We start from the raw sequence: 14,182 nt of genomic DNA on the forward strand, positions 1-14,182 counted from the left end.
TAAGGAGGCAACAGGGAGGCTCATTTTACAGCCTGAGGCACTGAGGGTTTCTCATGTCTCTACTAATAAGATTCTGGAGTTTACATCTCCTCACTGGTCTTCTAAGTAAGTTTCTGATTATTTTAAAACTTCAATCATTACTAAATAAAAAGCTTAAACTGTTTTCTGACATTAAACTGTTCCCCATGTGCTTGGTGTTGCTGGGAAAAGAAACCCCACTTCTAACATAACTGTTTTTTGTTAGGAATGAGGTCTATCTTTTATTAAAATAGAGTATAAAACTGCATATGGGATAGAGCTTTTCTTCTGTCTTTATAGTCCAGCCTTATTGCCTATTAGGCTGACCTCAGTTTTGGGAGAATCACTTGGTTGGTTCTAAATATAGCACTGCATCTGCCCTTAAATGGGAGTGAAGGGGCAGTAGCCTTTAGGGAGGGGAATTATTTTTGTTTTCCTCAGTGAGAGTTTACTAAGCTGGGAAAGGCTGGTCTTCCTCTCTGCTTTGCAGTTTTTCTATATCCCTTGGTAAGTCCATTTTTTATCTAGGTTTTTCTTGTTCAGAACAAATAGGAGTGATTGTGGGAGGATATTGGGTGCTTTTCTGTAAAAAATGGATTACGTTCCTTGGGGAAAACAAGCAATAAGCACAACACAGACTGATTTATGAAAAGACAAACAAAAAAGTAAAGTTGAATTGTTTTATTCTGTGCATAGTCAGCCTGATTTTATTGTATATTACATTTCCTCTGTTTCTTTCTGTATATAAAGAACTTGATTATACCAATCCATAGCCTATTGGTATATGTGCTTCTCCAATTGCACATATATTGGCAACGCCACCTTCTTGTGTGCTATACTATATAAAGAGACAAAACATGATTTATCTGAAGTATGTGCGTAAATAATTAAGCATAAAATCCTACAGTAGCTGGCAAAACTATTTGGCATGCTGAAGAATGGGATGTAGCTAGGACAGAGAATTATACTTTTATTTTTTGTTTACCATACTTTCAAGTACATGCCTTCAGAAGATACATTTCTGGTGTCTGTATTGCTGTAAGCTACACGATGTGTTCTGTGCCACATGAAAATTCCAGCTAAATACCACTGATAGAGTGTTGGGAAATCATGTTCATGCTCTTGAAACTACACCTGTGTGTTGATAATACCTATGAGCCAATGAAAGTATCATAATGAAGGATAGTGAAGGTTAGTATGATGGGAAGTGACTTTCACCATCTCACTGTCTCACATTGCTTGCTGTCCAGTTGAAGGGATGTAATACACTTGCCAAGTGAGGGAAACCTTGAAACTTTTGTGGGAACATGTTGCAACTCTTTGTGCATTTGGAATGTTAGGACGGCAAGGCTTCAAGTCAATGTGGACAAATTCAGCCTCATTTAATTCCCAGTCATGTAAAATCATGAATTCATAAGAAAGCATCTACATAAGTACCATCTCTGGGCTATGTACTGCTTAGCTTATAACAGGGACATGGCAAGAGAAGTCACATTGGAGGCTTCCACTCCCTTCCATCATGAGAGTCACAGAAAAGCTGAAATTACATTTTTTTAGACTTACAACAATGCAGGAACTGGTGCTCCCCTGCACAGCAATGACCCTGCTGGAGGGAAGGGTACCCGTGGCTCTGCCTTCTACCTACTTGCCACAGAGCAAAACTGATGGTTAACTCCATCAAGGGTTGTGGCTATGACCGTGACCACCCATGGAATATTCCAAATTGCCTCCACTCTAACTGTTATGGCTAGTGGATGAAGCAAACCATTCAGGGACTATTACAAGGTCAAAGTGTGCATTCTCACTAATCACACATGTGCCATAGCCAAACGATTGCACTAAATTGCTTAATCTACCTGTATGTCTTTGCAAGCAGAATCATTCGATGTAGTGAAATGTTAAAAGTTTACTCATTCAAAACATATGAAATTCCTAATAAAGAATAGACATGCCTGTGATGGCCAGTATTGTCAGCTGCTTGAAAATGTTGCTTTGCTGGATATTCAGATGACTAGCAATAGATGAGAGAACTCCATTTTTAGGTTTAATGAGAAAAGCAATGCATGCACTTCTGGGGATGATTTGAACCAGATTGAACTTGTTCTCCACAAGATTTCTGTTTAAAATTGATTTGTGAAACTAGGATAATACTATTCCCATGCAAAAGAGTTATGATCAGTAAAACGTAAGACCAGTTATAATGTAGCTAAAGACATAAGAAAAGAAAAGACAAGGAATCTCAAAGCTTGCTGAGTAATGTCTGGAATTCCACAGGGTTTATGCAAATGAGAATTCCATATGCTTTCTTAATTTCTGAAGCATTTGTATTCTGTTGTCAGAAAAGTTAAAACTGAATTCTTATTATGCAAAAGGAAAAAACTCTTCAATGGGAAAGACAGAAGCATTTTAAAATGACAGTAGATTGTGTGTTTTTTTAAGTTCATCATTTTTCATCCACAGAACATAATTTTCTGTGTGAGATCTAAATACACACATGCACACAGAGATAAAAGACTGGAGAGACATATTAGTGTTTTAAAATTTTATTACCAAAATGGGGAAGATGTTACCAGACCCTCTACATCCCATTCTGGTTTAGACTGCAGTGTCTATGAGCTGCATAATGATTCATGCTGGTTTTACAAGATTTCCACCAAAGTAAGCGTCCTGGGGGAAAACGTTCTTATGTTATTATCTACTGCAATTTCTACAGGATTGATATAACCATCTGGAAAGGACCACATGTTTTCTGAGGCAATATGGTAATTCTTTAAACTGGTCATTAGAAGCAACTGATGACTAGAAGGTTGTTTTTTTTTTTTTCTTTTCCTTTTATCTTTGGTGGTGGTATATAGGTGATATGGAATTAAATATATTTTATCAGATAAATATCACAGGCTTTAATGTACCATGAAAGTATAAGTTGGCAAAACAGGGCTTCCTAAAAACACTTAGATTTGAACAATGTCGAGAACAACAAGCAGAACTACAGACAGGTAGAGGAAACACTGTTTATGTCATGGGAAAACCAGGACAAACCTTCAAGTCAATACAAAAGGTCAAAGATATTTGAGAAAGATGAGATACAGAGGAAGACCAAGAATGAAGATATGCATGTAGGAGCAGGATGTACTGATCTTTAAGCCAGAATGTGGAGGATAGGCTACGTGAGGGCAGGCAAGAACCCGCGAATTGTTTTTGGCACTTCTGCAGATGGACAAGGACAGAGATGAGCAAAGAAAGTGCATGTTGCATGGTGTAGCATTGACAGGTCAGGCAGAGAAAGTACATGCTGTATAGTACATTGCTCATGACAGGAGCCTCCTGAGTCTGGGAATGGAAGTTGTCTATCTATGGTGAGCACAACCATGTTCTTCCCGTGGCATTTGTCAATCCCATCCATCAATTTATTTGGTTGTGTGCCTGCTCTCTGAAGCTATGTGAATGATCATGCTACAATTTACTGCCTGTCCTTTAAATCTTAAATTAACTCACTTATCAAACTAACAATGTCTATATCAGACCCTTGGCTTCTCTGCTCAAGAATGTGGCCCCTTGTCACGTGGTCCTAGATTATTGCTTTCTATTCAGATCAGTATTACTATGGCATGAAACTATGCATATCCTGGCCTGGGAACTCTGTCTTTTACTCATGACCAAGTATAAATTGTTATATACATGCTGCTATGCATTTGGAAATGTGTATTTGTGTAAACTGATTTAACAGTCTAATTCACCTGTGTTTTACGCCATTAATCCTTAAAGACATTTTGGCTGACTTAATATTTTTGTTTGGGTTTAATAGTCTTCTGAGTGGTTTATGCAGCACATAGATTAGTGCAGTTTAGGTCCTTCTGATATCCTCAGCCTTTACAGTCATAGAAATAAATAGGAATAATGATAACAATAATGATAACAACAACAACAACAATAATAATAATAATAAAGGGTAGGAATACAATGGCAATGTGTTCCACCAAAAAAGTAAAGGTTGGGTGAGAGACTAAAAGTTTTAGGACCATCTTGTCCTGTAACTCTAGGTCTTTTTCTTGAAACCCAAGGCCATTAATAGGATCTGCATGGATGAAGTTCAACAGTTGTGACACACAGGCCATATATTTCAGTAAGTTCTCTGTAACTCTTGCAGTCGCATACCAGTAGAACTTGGTGAATAAAACTTGAGATTTGCTTTTTATTTTGTTACAAGTATCCAGAAGATTAATTTGTCTCTCTCTTGGCCTATTTATGCATTTTCTTTATTGTTGAATTTTCAATTTCCCATTGGGAAATGTTTTGGGTTTTTTTCCCCAATGCCTCTGCCAGACCACTGCCTGCATCTTGCTTTTGAGTCACTGCCACCAATTGACTTGCCAGTATAATTAGGTCTCCAGCCACTGCCGGTAATAAAATCTTGGTTCATCTAAATTGATAATTTCAATGGGGCTAAGCTGTCATGTGCGTATCATGTTATCTAACTATTAGTGGTGTGTTGACTAAATATTAGTATATATTTCAAACACCTCACATAAATGTGTATCCGTGGAAAACTAGGAACAGAGTCAACACATTGTTCCTAGGAATACAATAGAAACTTCTCTTATCATGAACTCAAGATACACTACATGCTCTGTAGACTCTGCTGAAGCTGGTTTTACAGTGGGGCTGTGTTTTGCTCTTCCGATACTTGTCTTTGCAGCACTATTAAGTGCTAAATACATACCCTGCAAGCATCATTGTAATTAACTGATGATAATTATTACATTTGGAATTGTTGCCAGGCAGCTCCCCTCTGTGTTAACAGAAGGCAAAATGAGTCTGGCTGCTAACAAACTCAGTTAATTGCTTGTATGGAGGCTGGGAGTGGATGGCTACACTTGTTTCTGTTCTAAGGCTGTTTGAGTAAATGTGAAAAATATCTGAACCCAAATTTTGAGAAACCCTGGGTGCTGATTAATAAAAGAAGATATGCTAATCAAAATGTAAGTTTTATATTTAGTGGAAAAGGCTGAACTGTAAATGAGAAAGATGTTTTCTCCTATCTCAGAAATGAAAATAATCCAGACCGTGATCCATCCATACACACGGGCATTACTCTGCAACCCTTATATGTCAGATCTCAGTGGGAGTTATATACATAGCAACATGTAAATTGCATGTTGATAAATTCACAGACTTATTTAACTGGGCCACATGTAAACATGAATAGCACTTAACAGCTGAGTCAGGTTAATCTATGGGTTTGCCCTTTGCACCTTCATTTAGGTGAAAAGGCTAATTAAAAATAGAAAAGAGGGAACATTATACCATTAACTGTCCAGTTAATGTATGAACTAAGGGGGAAGTCGAATGTCATATACACAGTAGTCACACAGCTAGACAGCAGGAAGAAAACCAGTATTTGATGTCTGCAGGTATAGCGTAATGTCATGTACAGATACCAAAACTAGGAGAAGCCAAGGCTGCTCATGGGTCTGTGTAACCGTGTTCATGTAACTGAGACAATGTGTCGTATGATGAGTTAATAGGTCCCTGTCAGCTCAGCATTGCATGTGGGCACCCAGGTAAGCTAGCATCTCTGCAAGGTCCTGCACTGTGCTGTATTAACTTGGGTCATGTTAACTTTCTTATTTCTCTAGAAATGTGGTAATATATTTCTTTAATGTCCTGTAGTAATGATGTAAACCTGTTTTATTTTTGTCCTGCAGTGTCTGGTAATTTGCCAAGCTCTCATTCCCAAACGTGTGACTTGTCATTCTTGTATCTCTTGAAAAAGTGTTGAAAAGGTAACTATAGGTTATGCAGAAGATGCAGCTATCAGGTCATAAATTGTAAAAACTCATCTCTTTAGATCTCATGACTTTTTTCAATATGATGTATCTGCTATTAAAGATACCTACTGTCTTCTCCTGCAGAGGCCTTTTTCTTGGAAAACTAGCTGATGTAAGTTTTGGGGGGCATCTGACTGCTTTTGAATACCTGAAACTAACAAGCACAGCTGGAATTTATTACACTACTTAATCAATAACTAGCATTTCTTCTGTTGGTAAATACTATATGCTGGAAATATGGTATTTACAGGTATTTTACCATGTTTAAAGGTTCAATTTCTTAGCCTATAAAACATGTTTTTTTAAAAATTAATTTGGATTTAATTTTATACAGTTCAGGCAAAATTGCCAAACAAACACATAAAATGAAGTGACTTGCTAAACTAAATTGCAGTCTTTCATTGGATCATCTTACATTCTTCTTTCTAAAAATATGATGTGTTGTGTAAGAAATTTAGCTCTCATTTTTCAAGAATAAATTGCTGCAATGAAATGTAGAAAATTATTTCTTCTGCATATACATTCTGGCTAGTAATACAATTAGAAAAAATGTTAGCAAGTCACACTTTAAAAACTCATGCAAAAGTCTTGATAATATCTGTAATTTTTCAACAATTTTATCATTGCTTCCCATTCTCAAATGGGGATTTTGCAAAACAATTTTTGAAAACATGAGATATTAATAAAAAACCATGATTGCTTTCAGAATAAGTAATAAACATCTAGAAACCTATTTTTAGCAATTTTTTATTAAGGTACAATGATTGCATGTACTTTTCACACAGTAAAAAGATTAATGAAACAAAAAAAATTACATGGAATTTGAAAGTTGACAATGACGTAGTAACTGAATTTCTTCAATTTTGCGCTAGAGCTCATTTTACCAGAAACTACTTTTTTCCTGAAACAGTTATTAATTAAATTTTAATGTGGATATTGCTCATTTTTGTCCCCAAAGCAGATATCTCCAGATATTTGATAGGAAACAGACCATGGCCTAAAACTGGTCAGTACCAATGCCTTTGAAATTAAGTAGCAGAATCTCATGTTGTATCCAAATGAGTTTATAAGATTTCTCTTCAAATCCCCTGGAGCTTCTATTTTATTACACATAATGAAGCCGCCTACTTATGGGACTTTTTGTTACAAATGCAGGCTTTTGGTGTGGGGCTGAGGATTTCCATCACGGGCAGGTTCTTCTTGGCAGGGCCCATGGCTGGGCAGGGCCGGGCTGTGGGGAGCTGGAGGCATGGCAGGGCCCATGGCTGGGCAGGGCCCCTGGCTGGGCAGGGCCCTGGGGGGCTGCAGTGGGGTCCTAGGCCGTGGGCAGGGTGGGGGGAGCCCTGGAGGAGGCTGGGCAGGGACAGTCAGGTCCATTGCTGCCCCCAGGACCCTGACACCCTCTTAATATGGCTCCTGGATGAGCTAGTGTTGCTTCACTTCCCATGGGTAGCCCTGAGGGGGGTCCCAGGCCATGCCTCTGCCTGTACCCCAGCTTCTGGAGCGGAGCTGACAGGCTGCACCCCGCGTGGGAGTATAACAATGGGGCGCTCCTTACCTTTCAGGAGGAAATTAGATGTTATTGCAGGAATTTGCCCGACTAAAAGGCTCAGGATTTGGCCCAAGCTGCTTTATAGACTTTATATTGGGAAATTGCTTCTGCTGTCACTGAAGCACGGCCATCTCATGGGGAAGGTGTTGGCTGTTTGGTTGCCCTCCTGGAATTCTGCCAAGTGGCCCAGGAGTAAAGATCCCCACATCCAACTGAGACTGTAAATGGGACTTATTCAGCAGACGGTAGTTACACAAGCTGGCACCTACTCAGGACATGGCTGGTAACAATAAGTTGTCATTGTATTTCTAATGAGCACAAAGGGGTGTGGGCACCTCCAGGTTCTTTTAATGCCATGGCTGGGAATTTGCTTAACTCCGAGTAAGTGGGAAACGTGCTTTTCCCACTCCTTCTTCTGGGAGCTCCCTGAACGTTTCTGAGAAGCTTCTATCCAAATACTGGTCAAACTATGCCATGCTTTGGAGAAAGTCCACAGGAGGGCAACCAGAATGATTAGAAGTCTAGAAAAAATAACCTATGCAAAAAGACTGGATGAGCCTCCTTTGTTTAGTTTAAACAAGAGAGCTGAAAGGAGATGTGAACAAAATCTTCAACAGGCTGCTGCAAAAGTGGGTGAATACAGTCTATTTTTTGTTGTCATGGTGAATTGGACAAGAAACAGTGAACATTAATTTCAACAAGGGACAAAGTAAAAAAGCTTGGAGAGTGGAGAGATGAAACACTTCAAAATGCCCCCAAAGGTGTCAAATTTCCGTCCCTGGAAATTTCTGTGGAGATGTTACATGACATCTGCACAGAAGGGGGAAAAATGATCCGACAAATTCTCTTCTAGCTCTATCATCTATGATTCCACAGCTCACACTGTGTGGCTGATAAGATACAGCCTGAGGTACCCATATATATCAGCGATGGCTCTATTTGTCATAAATTGATGGAATTTTATACATTTGTACATGTACACACATGTCTACGTATCAAAAAATATTAAACCTAAGCGTCTGAAATATATGGCTAAATGTGATTTCATTCTCTGCAGGAATTACTGATTGTAACAAACTGAAATATGTCTTCAGTAGCGGTGCCATTTTACCAGAGGAGGCATAAGCACTTCGATCAGTCCTATCGCAACATTCAGACAAGATATGTACTTGAGGAATATGCAGCAAGAAAGTAAGTGCCATGTGTTTCACATACAGAGCATAGAGAGGTTTCTATTTTGAGTAATCAGTTCTTAAAATCAAGATATTTAGCTTCCCCCCTCTGCCCCCCCAAATTGTGATTTATTCAGAATGGTAATTTTCCAATTCCTTTCATTGGGATGCTCCTTGTGTATAGTCTCCCACCAGTATAGCTAGACTTTATAGCTATGTTGCAACTCACCTACACAGACATTTTAGCTCAGGATCTGTCCTGTTTACTACCTCCAAGTTGGAAATTCTTCCTTTTAGGCTCCGATTGAAACTCTGACTTAAGAAAAATTGCCATGAAATTTATTGTAAATCACAGAAACAGGTTTTTACCTGTTCTTCCATACAACATGAGGATGTTCCTTCTCCTGAAGTTGGCTATTCCTAATTATAGTTTTTGTCATTCAATTTGCTTTTTTAAAATTAAATAAAGGTTTAATTCCTTTCATGTGAAATCTCAGAGTTTTAGCCACAAGATACACATTCTTTGTACCTCAAAGCCTGGAGCTTTGAATCTTGGTTGCTTAAGAATCACTGTCCTCCCTCCTCAGTAATTAAGATGCCCAGCTAGCTCTCTAGCTTGTCCAGCTTCCCTTATGAAAGAGGAGAGTTTATGCAGAAGGTTTTATGAAGTGTAGAAAGGCAGGAATATTTAGAAATAGACAATGTTATAGGGATTCTGTGTGATTTGTGTATTAGACAGGCTGGTACCTTCGTGGTTCACTGAAGTGCTATCCTAGCATTTGAATGATTGGAGACGGAGAGAAGTATAAATTTAATAGACCTGAATGAAATAAAATGCCTAATGATCCCCAGTGACAGATGATGGGCATTAAGCCCTTGAAGGACAAGTGAGAATCAGCACCCTAGTGCAGTTAGTGAGGAATGCAAAGCAGGTTTCTCACTGAACAGTGCTCAATCATGGTATTCAGCTCATTTAAAGTAATTTCTTTGACTTTTGTGAGTTCATGTTTTACTGGAATTGCTGGGTTTTAACAATGTCTTTTATATTTGAAGGGCTGCTTCCAGACAGGCTGCTTATTATGAATCATCTGGCTTGGGAAAAACGACATGTAGACTCTGTGCCAGGAGGGCACGCACCTTGGCTCATGAAGCAATGCAAGAATCCAGGAAAAGGTAAAGCTCTGTTGGTCTCATCTGACCTGTGTAGTGGCTCTGGTCCCATTTACTATTGCTCTTTTGCTAGGGCTCTTTCCAGAGTCGACAAGACTGGAGGCTTCTCTGTCACTGTTCTTCACTAATCTATTTCGGCTGGAGTACTAAATGACTGTGTGTCACTTTCAATCTCATATTTCAACCCAGAGTTGTTCCCCTAATGCCCACTCTGACCCTTGAAAACAGCTTTAAAACCAAAATAAATTAGAATCTGCCTGGGATCCAAAACTCATTTTTTAACAGATCTACTCCACTATTCCTAAATTCCTGATTTGGATCAATTTAAACATTTTGAGTTATTTCCTTAATATCAAAAGGGCTTACTGTCGCATCTCAGTTACAGCCTTGATATGAAATCCTATAGTAAATGTGCTGACGGCAATATTCCTGTTAGTGAATTTGACTGTTTCTGCTCTGCCATGCTCTACAGTGACTGCACCAAAGACATAGAGAATTTATACTACAAGAACGAACTCTGCCTTGTTTGTAGAAAATGTGTTGCAAAAATCATATACATCTGTATGGTTCTGGTACTTTGATTGTTTTGAAATATATGTCCTAGAAACAGAATGTTCTAGGAAAATCAAATTGATTTGTATATTCTAATTTATTTTTAAAAAACTGTCTTAAATTTTGTCAATATAAAAAAACAATGGCAGAACAAGGCTGGTTTAAAGTACATTGAAATGATACAAAGAAATATTTTTAAAATACCAGACAAATAATGTCTTGATCTACTGTTCACTGAACTTCTGCAAGTCTTCTCATTTGCTTCATGGCATGTTGGGTTATGCTTTAAGAGTCTTGCCATATTCTATAATGACAGTCATGTTAGAAATGTCTGATATTCAGCTCCCTTCTTTTGTCCTGTTGGCAAGGCAAAGAGTAGTATAGGCTGCTTACTGAATCAGCATGAATGCAGGAGCTTGAGGTAGCTCCTACTAAAAACATTTATGACTTGGGTTTTTTTTAGGAATTCTGAAAAATCTGTGGAGTTAAATTTTCAGGGAACAACCCACAAATTTCTCAAAATGTTGTCTTTTCCTGGTAGTTTCTATAATACTTCCCACTCACCCTTGTCCAAGGACAGCTCTTTTGCATGCAGTGGTTCATCAAATTCTTGTGAACTCCTTGGTCTGTATCTTTCAGGTGAGGTCAGCTGATAGAGCCCATGGAGCTAGCAGAGCTTCCCAGGTGCTAGAGCCAAGGGCACACCATAAGCAAGGCCCAACTCTTGTCAGGGTGTGAACAGGCACAGAACATGCCTTATTGTGTCCATGGGAAGGAAAATTAGGGGCCAGAAGGAAGCCAGGTAGGTTCTTGATCTCAGTTACCAGAGGACTAAGGCTCTGGGGTACCACATCAGTGTGACCACACCAGCTTTCAAGACCTGAAGCTATGGCACCACATATACAGGGAGAAAGAAAATGGAGGAAAATTCATATTCATTTCACATGCTCATTAGGATAGGCAGATAGACTCTAAGAGTAATTCCTAAACTAGATTTTACATCTTGCTGATATTGTTTCAGAGCCCTCAGTTGTCTAATGTGCATGAGTGAAAATCTTAAAGCTTCATATTGCTTACTCTTACCTGATATTTTTTCTTGTCCTACAGGACTCATGAACAAAAGTCTCACGCAAGTGACGAGAAAAGGATCCGGTTTGCCAGCGAGTTGTCTGCTTTGGAAAAAGAGATTCACACAGCCAGGCATCGTGCTAGAGAACATCTGGATAGGCTTACTATACAAAGGATGGTACAGTGCTGAATCTTTTTGTTCCTATCCAAGCAGAATTATAAGATATACTGACATTTAGGCCAATGGTGATTTAGCATCTTTTAATTTTGTGGATCTAAGATTAGGTCTTCTACCCCATTTGAGTCTGGTGCTAGATGCTTCTTTTTCTTTTCCTGTTTTTAATAGGTAGAAGAAAATATGGCTCTGGAAAGACACGCTGTTGAGGAAAGGATAAGTCGAGCTCCTGAAATTCTAGTGCGCCTGAGGTCTCACACTGTCTGGGAAAAGATGTCTGTGAGCCTTTGCTTCACTGTGCAAGGATTTCCCACCCCTGTTGTACAATGGTAAGAGACCAGCCTTTCCTAGCCCTCTAAAAATGTTGTTAAGCTTTTTTCATTTGGAAGTTATGGCATAACTGGTAAGTGTCACATACATAATGGCTATGTTAAACCCCCTTTATAATCCTCATAGCTGTGCTGGATCGTAGCAGTTGATACTGCGGTGGAAGGTGTGGGAGGACAGCTTGCTGAATGGCCCTGTGCGGTGTGAGAAGCAAACTCGAGTATTTCAGAAGGCAGACTGTGGAAGGCATTCCAGTCTTTCCGGCCATTGAGTTCCTTGAAGATGAACTAGCAAATGGCAAAATACACAGAGCTTGCAGGCTACTTGCTAAGCCTGAGTAAACTTGCATGGCACCATTGCTGTCATGGGCTGTATCTGTGTTCGCTTTGTGTCACACTCTGTTGAGGTGGACATGAATGTAACATCCCTGAAGCTGCGCTCCTCTCCAGACATGTGCTGTCCTGTATGTGTGAGAGCCCAGGCTGGACTGTGAAGATCTAACCTGAGGCACAATCCTGTTGCTGCTTCCATTGTTTGTGCTGAAGTGCTTTACTGCGATCTAAGACAAAATTTGCTTCCCATCTTGTGTCAGGGCTAGTGGACTGGTGAGTTCAAGTCACATGCCATCTTCTCTCTACTCACTGCCTACTCTTCCGGTTTGGGTGCACATCTTCTCTTTCCACTTTCTTACTGCAATGATGGTCCCCCTTTGCCTTCATGGCCCAATGTGTATATATCCATACATACTGGAAAATACTCTATGCAAGTAGAGAAGATTTATAGAGAGAGTTCAGATGTTAGTAAATGATATCTGGATATAAAAATCTACTAAATTAACGCAGTGAATAGTAGCTGATATTAATGAGTTTATTTTTTCTTTATTGTCAGGTACAAAAATGAGGAATTGATTACCCCTGCAAGTGATCCAACAAAGTACAGAATTGAAAGCAAATACGGAGTACATGTGTTGCATATAAACAGGTAGATTATTCTGGGGAATACAATTCTGGGGAATTTTATATACTCTGCACAATGTTTTTTGTATCAAATACAATTAAAAATTCACACAAAGGCTGCAAGAGAGTCAAATTCAGCACACTTCTCTGTTGGTAGTCACATTTAAGCTAGAGAAGGTTCACTAAGTAGCTGAATACTAGATCATGAAAATGAAATGAAAAATTAGTTATTTCTATTATTTAACTCCAGCAATCTACAACAAGATAGAAAAGAAGGGGTAAGTAGCTGAAAAAATGGTAGTTCCTTTTTTATTAGAATTATATGTTCTCAGCATTCAAAGTGGAAAATTCTCTGTGTATTTTATGATCCTGCCATGACGAAGCTCTTTAAGGTAAGCAAAAATTTAGCTGGTCAGGGCAAGGATATCCAGTCGTCAGTATTTGTTTTATTATATGTTAGGTTTTGTTTACTTTTTGATCTCCATATTTTTGTTCTCCAAAAAGTAAGGAAGTGTAAATTTATTTTATTTTTTTTAATATTCTAATTTAACTAATTTTATTTTTCAAAAGGATGTTAACATTGTGCTATAGAAAATGCCTGGGTAGAACAGCTTCCCAAAACTAATCCTGTGCTATCCTAAACAACTGAAGTATTGCATGTTACATGTGACTTGGTATAAGCTTTTTTTAAAAATATAAAAACCCAAAGAAAAATGAGGACATGACTGTGGTATTTAAAAAGAAAATTAATATCTAGAGCAGAGACACCCCCCCCCCCCCCCCTTTTAATTTCTCCAGAACACAAGCATCAGCTGTGCTGAAACAGCTGGAGTATTTGTGGCTAACACTTGGCTAGCCAAACATGTCATCTTCTACCCTGTCTCCATCTGTCAGCAGTGAAAGCAGCCCTGAGCACAGCCTTGTGGCATTAGTACAGAAAACAAGTGCACCGTTCCTTCTGCTTTTGCGAAGGACTCCTTGCATTTGTCAACCTGCAGCAAAGTCCAGCCCAACTGTCCACCTTTTCATAGCTCAGGATGGGAAAAGCATATCCCTGTACAGAAGCTGGCAGCAAGAATCACTATGTTGTTGCTTCTTAAGGGATGCTTCCCAAGGAGTAACAGTACTTATGAGTACTTCTAAGATACTCATAGCCTTCTACCCCCAGTCCACAGATAACTTGCTGACTGCTCTCTGTATCCATGAGATGTCTCAATGCAGCTGATTCTTCCCACCTACATTACTTTCAGACTTAAGAGCAGGAGGTCAAAAGATAGAAAGAGGTTGTCCTCTTGCAATCACCTCCCTTGCAGCCGGGGAAATGGAAATTGCTCTCCTTTGTCTGGATGTGTGAGTGACAGTCA

The 14,182-nt window shown here is 39.0% G+C and overlaps 1 protein-coding gene across 2 annotated transcripts in view; it reads left to right on the plus strand.

The window, feature by feature from the left end:
• The first annotated feature begins 420 nt into the window (after nt 1-420).
• Nucleotides 421-14,182, plus strand: part of MYOM2 (myomesin 2) — a 79,749-nt gene continuing 65,987 nt past the window's right edge. The window contains exons 1-7 of one of the 2 annotated variants that reach the window (XM_052809879.1): nt 421-525; nt 5,724-5,801; nt 8,456-8,589; nt 9,624-9,743; nt 11,400-11,538; nt 11,707-11,864; nt 12,751-12,843. In XM_052809879.1, coding sequence (XP_052665839.1) covers nt 8,483-8,589; nt 9,624-9,743; nt 11,400-11,538; nt 11,707-11,864; nt 12,751-12,843 — 617 coding nt within the window. In that variant the 5' untranslated portion in view covers nt 421-525; nt 5,724-5,801; nt 8,456-8,482. Of the gene's footprint in view, nt 526-4,078; nt 4,142-5,723; nt 5,802-8,455; nt 8,590-9,623; nt 9,744-11,399; nt 11,539-11,706; nt 11,865-12,750; nt 12,844-14,182 lie in introns of those variants that run through there. The other variant, XM_052809880.1, reaches the window with a different exon arrangement.

The sequence above is a fragment of the Harpia harpyja genome, chromosome 15, assembly GCF_026419915.1.
Source record: "Harpia harpyja isolate bHarHar1 chromosome 15, bHarHar1 primary haplotype, whole genome shotgun sequence".
NCBI classification, from domain to species: Eukaryota; Metazoa; Chordata; class Aves; order Accipitriformes; family Accipitridae; genus Harpia; species Harpia harpyja.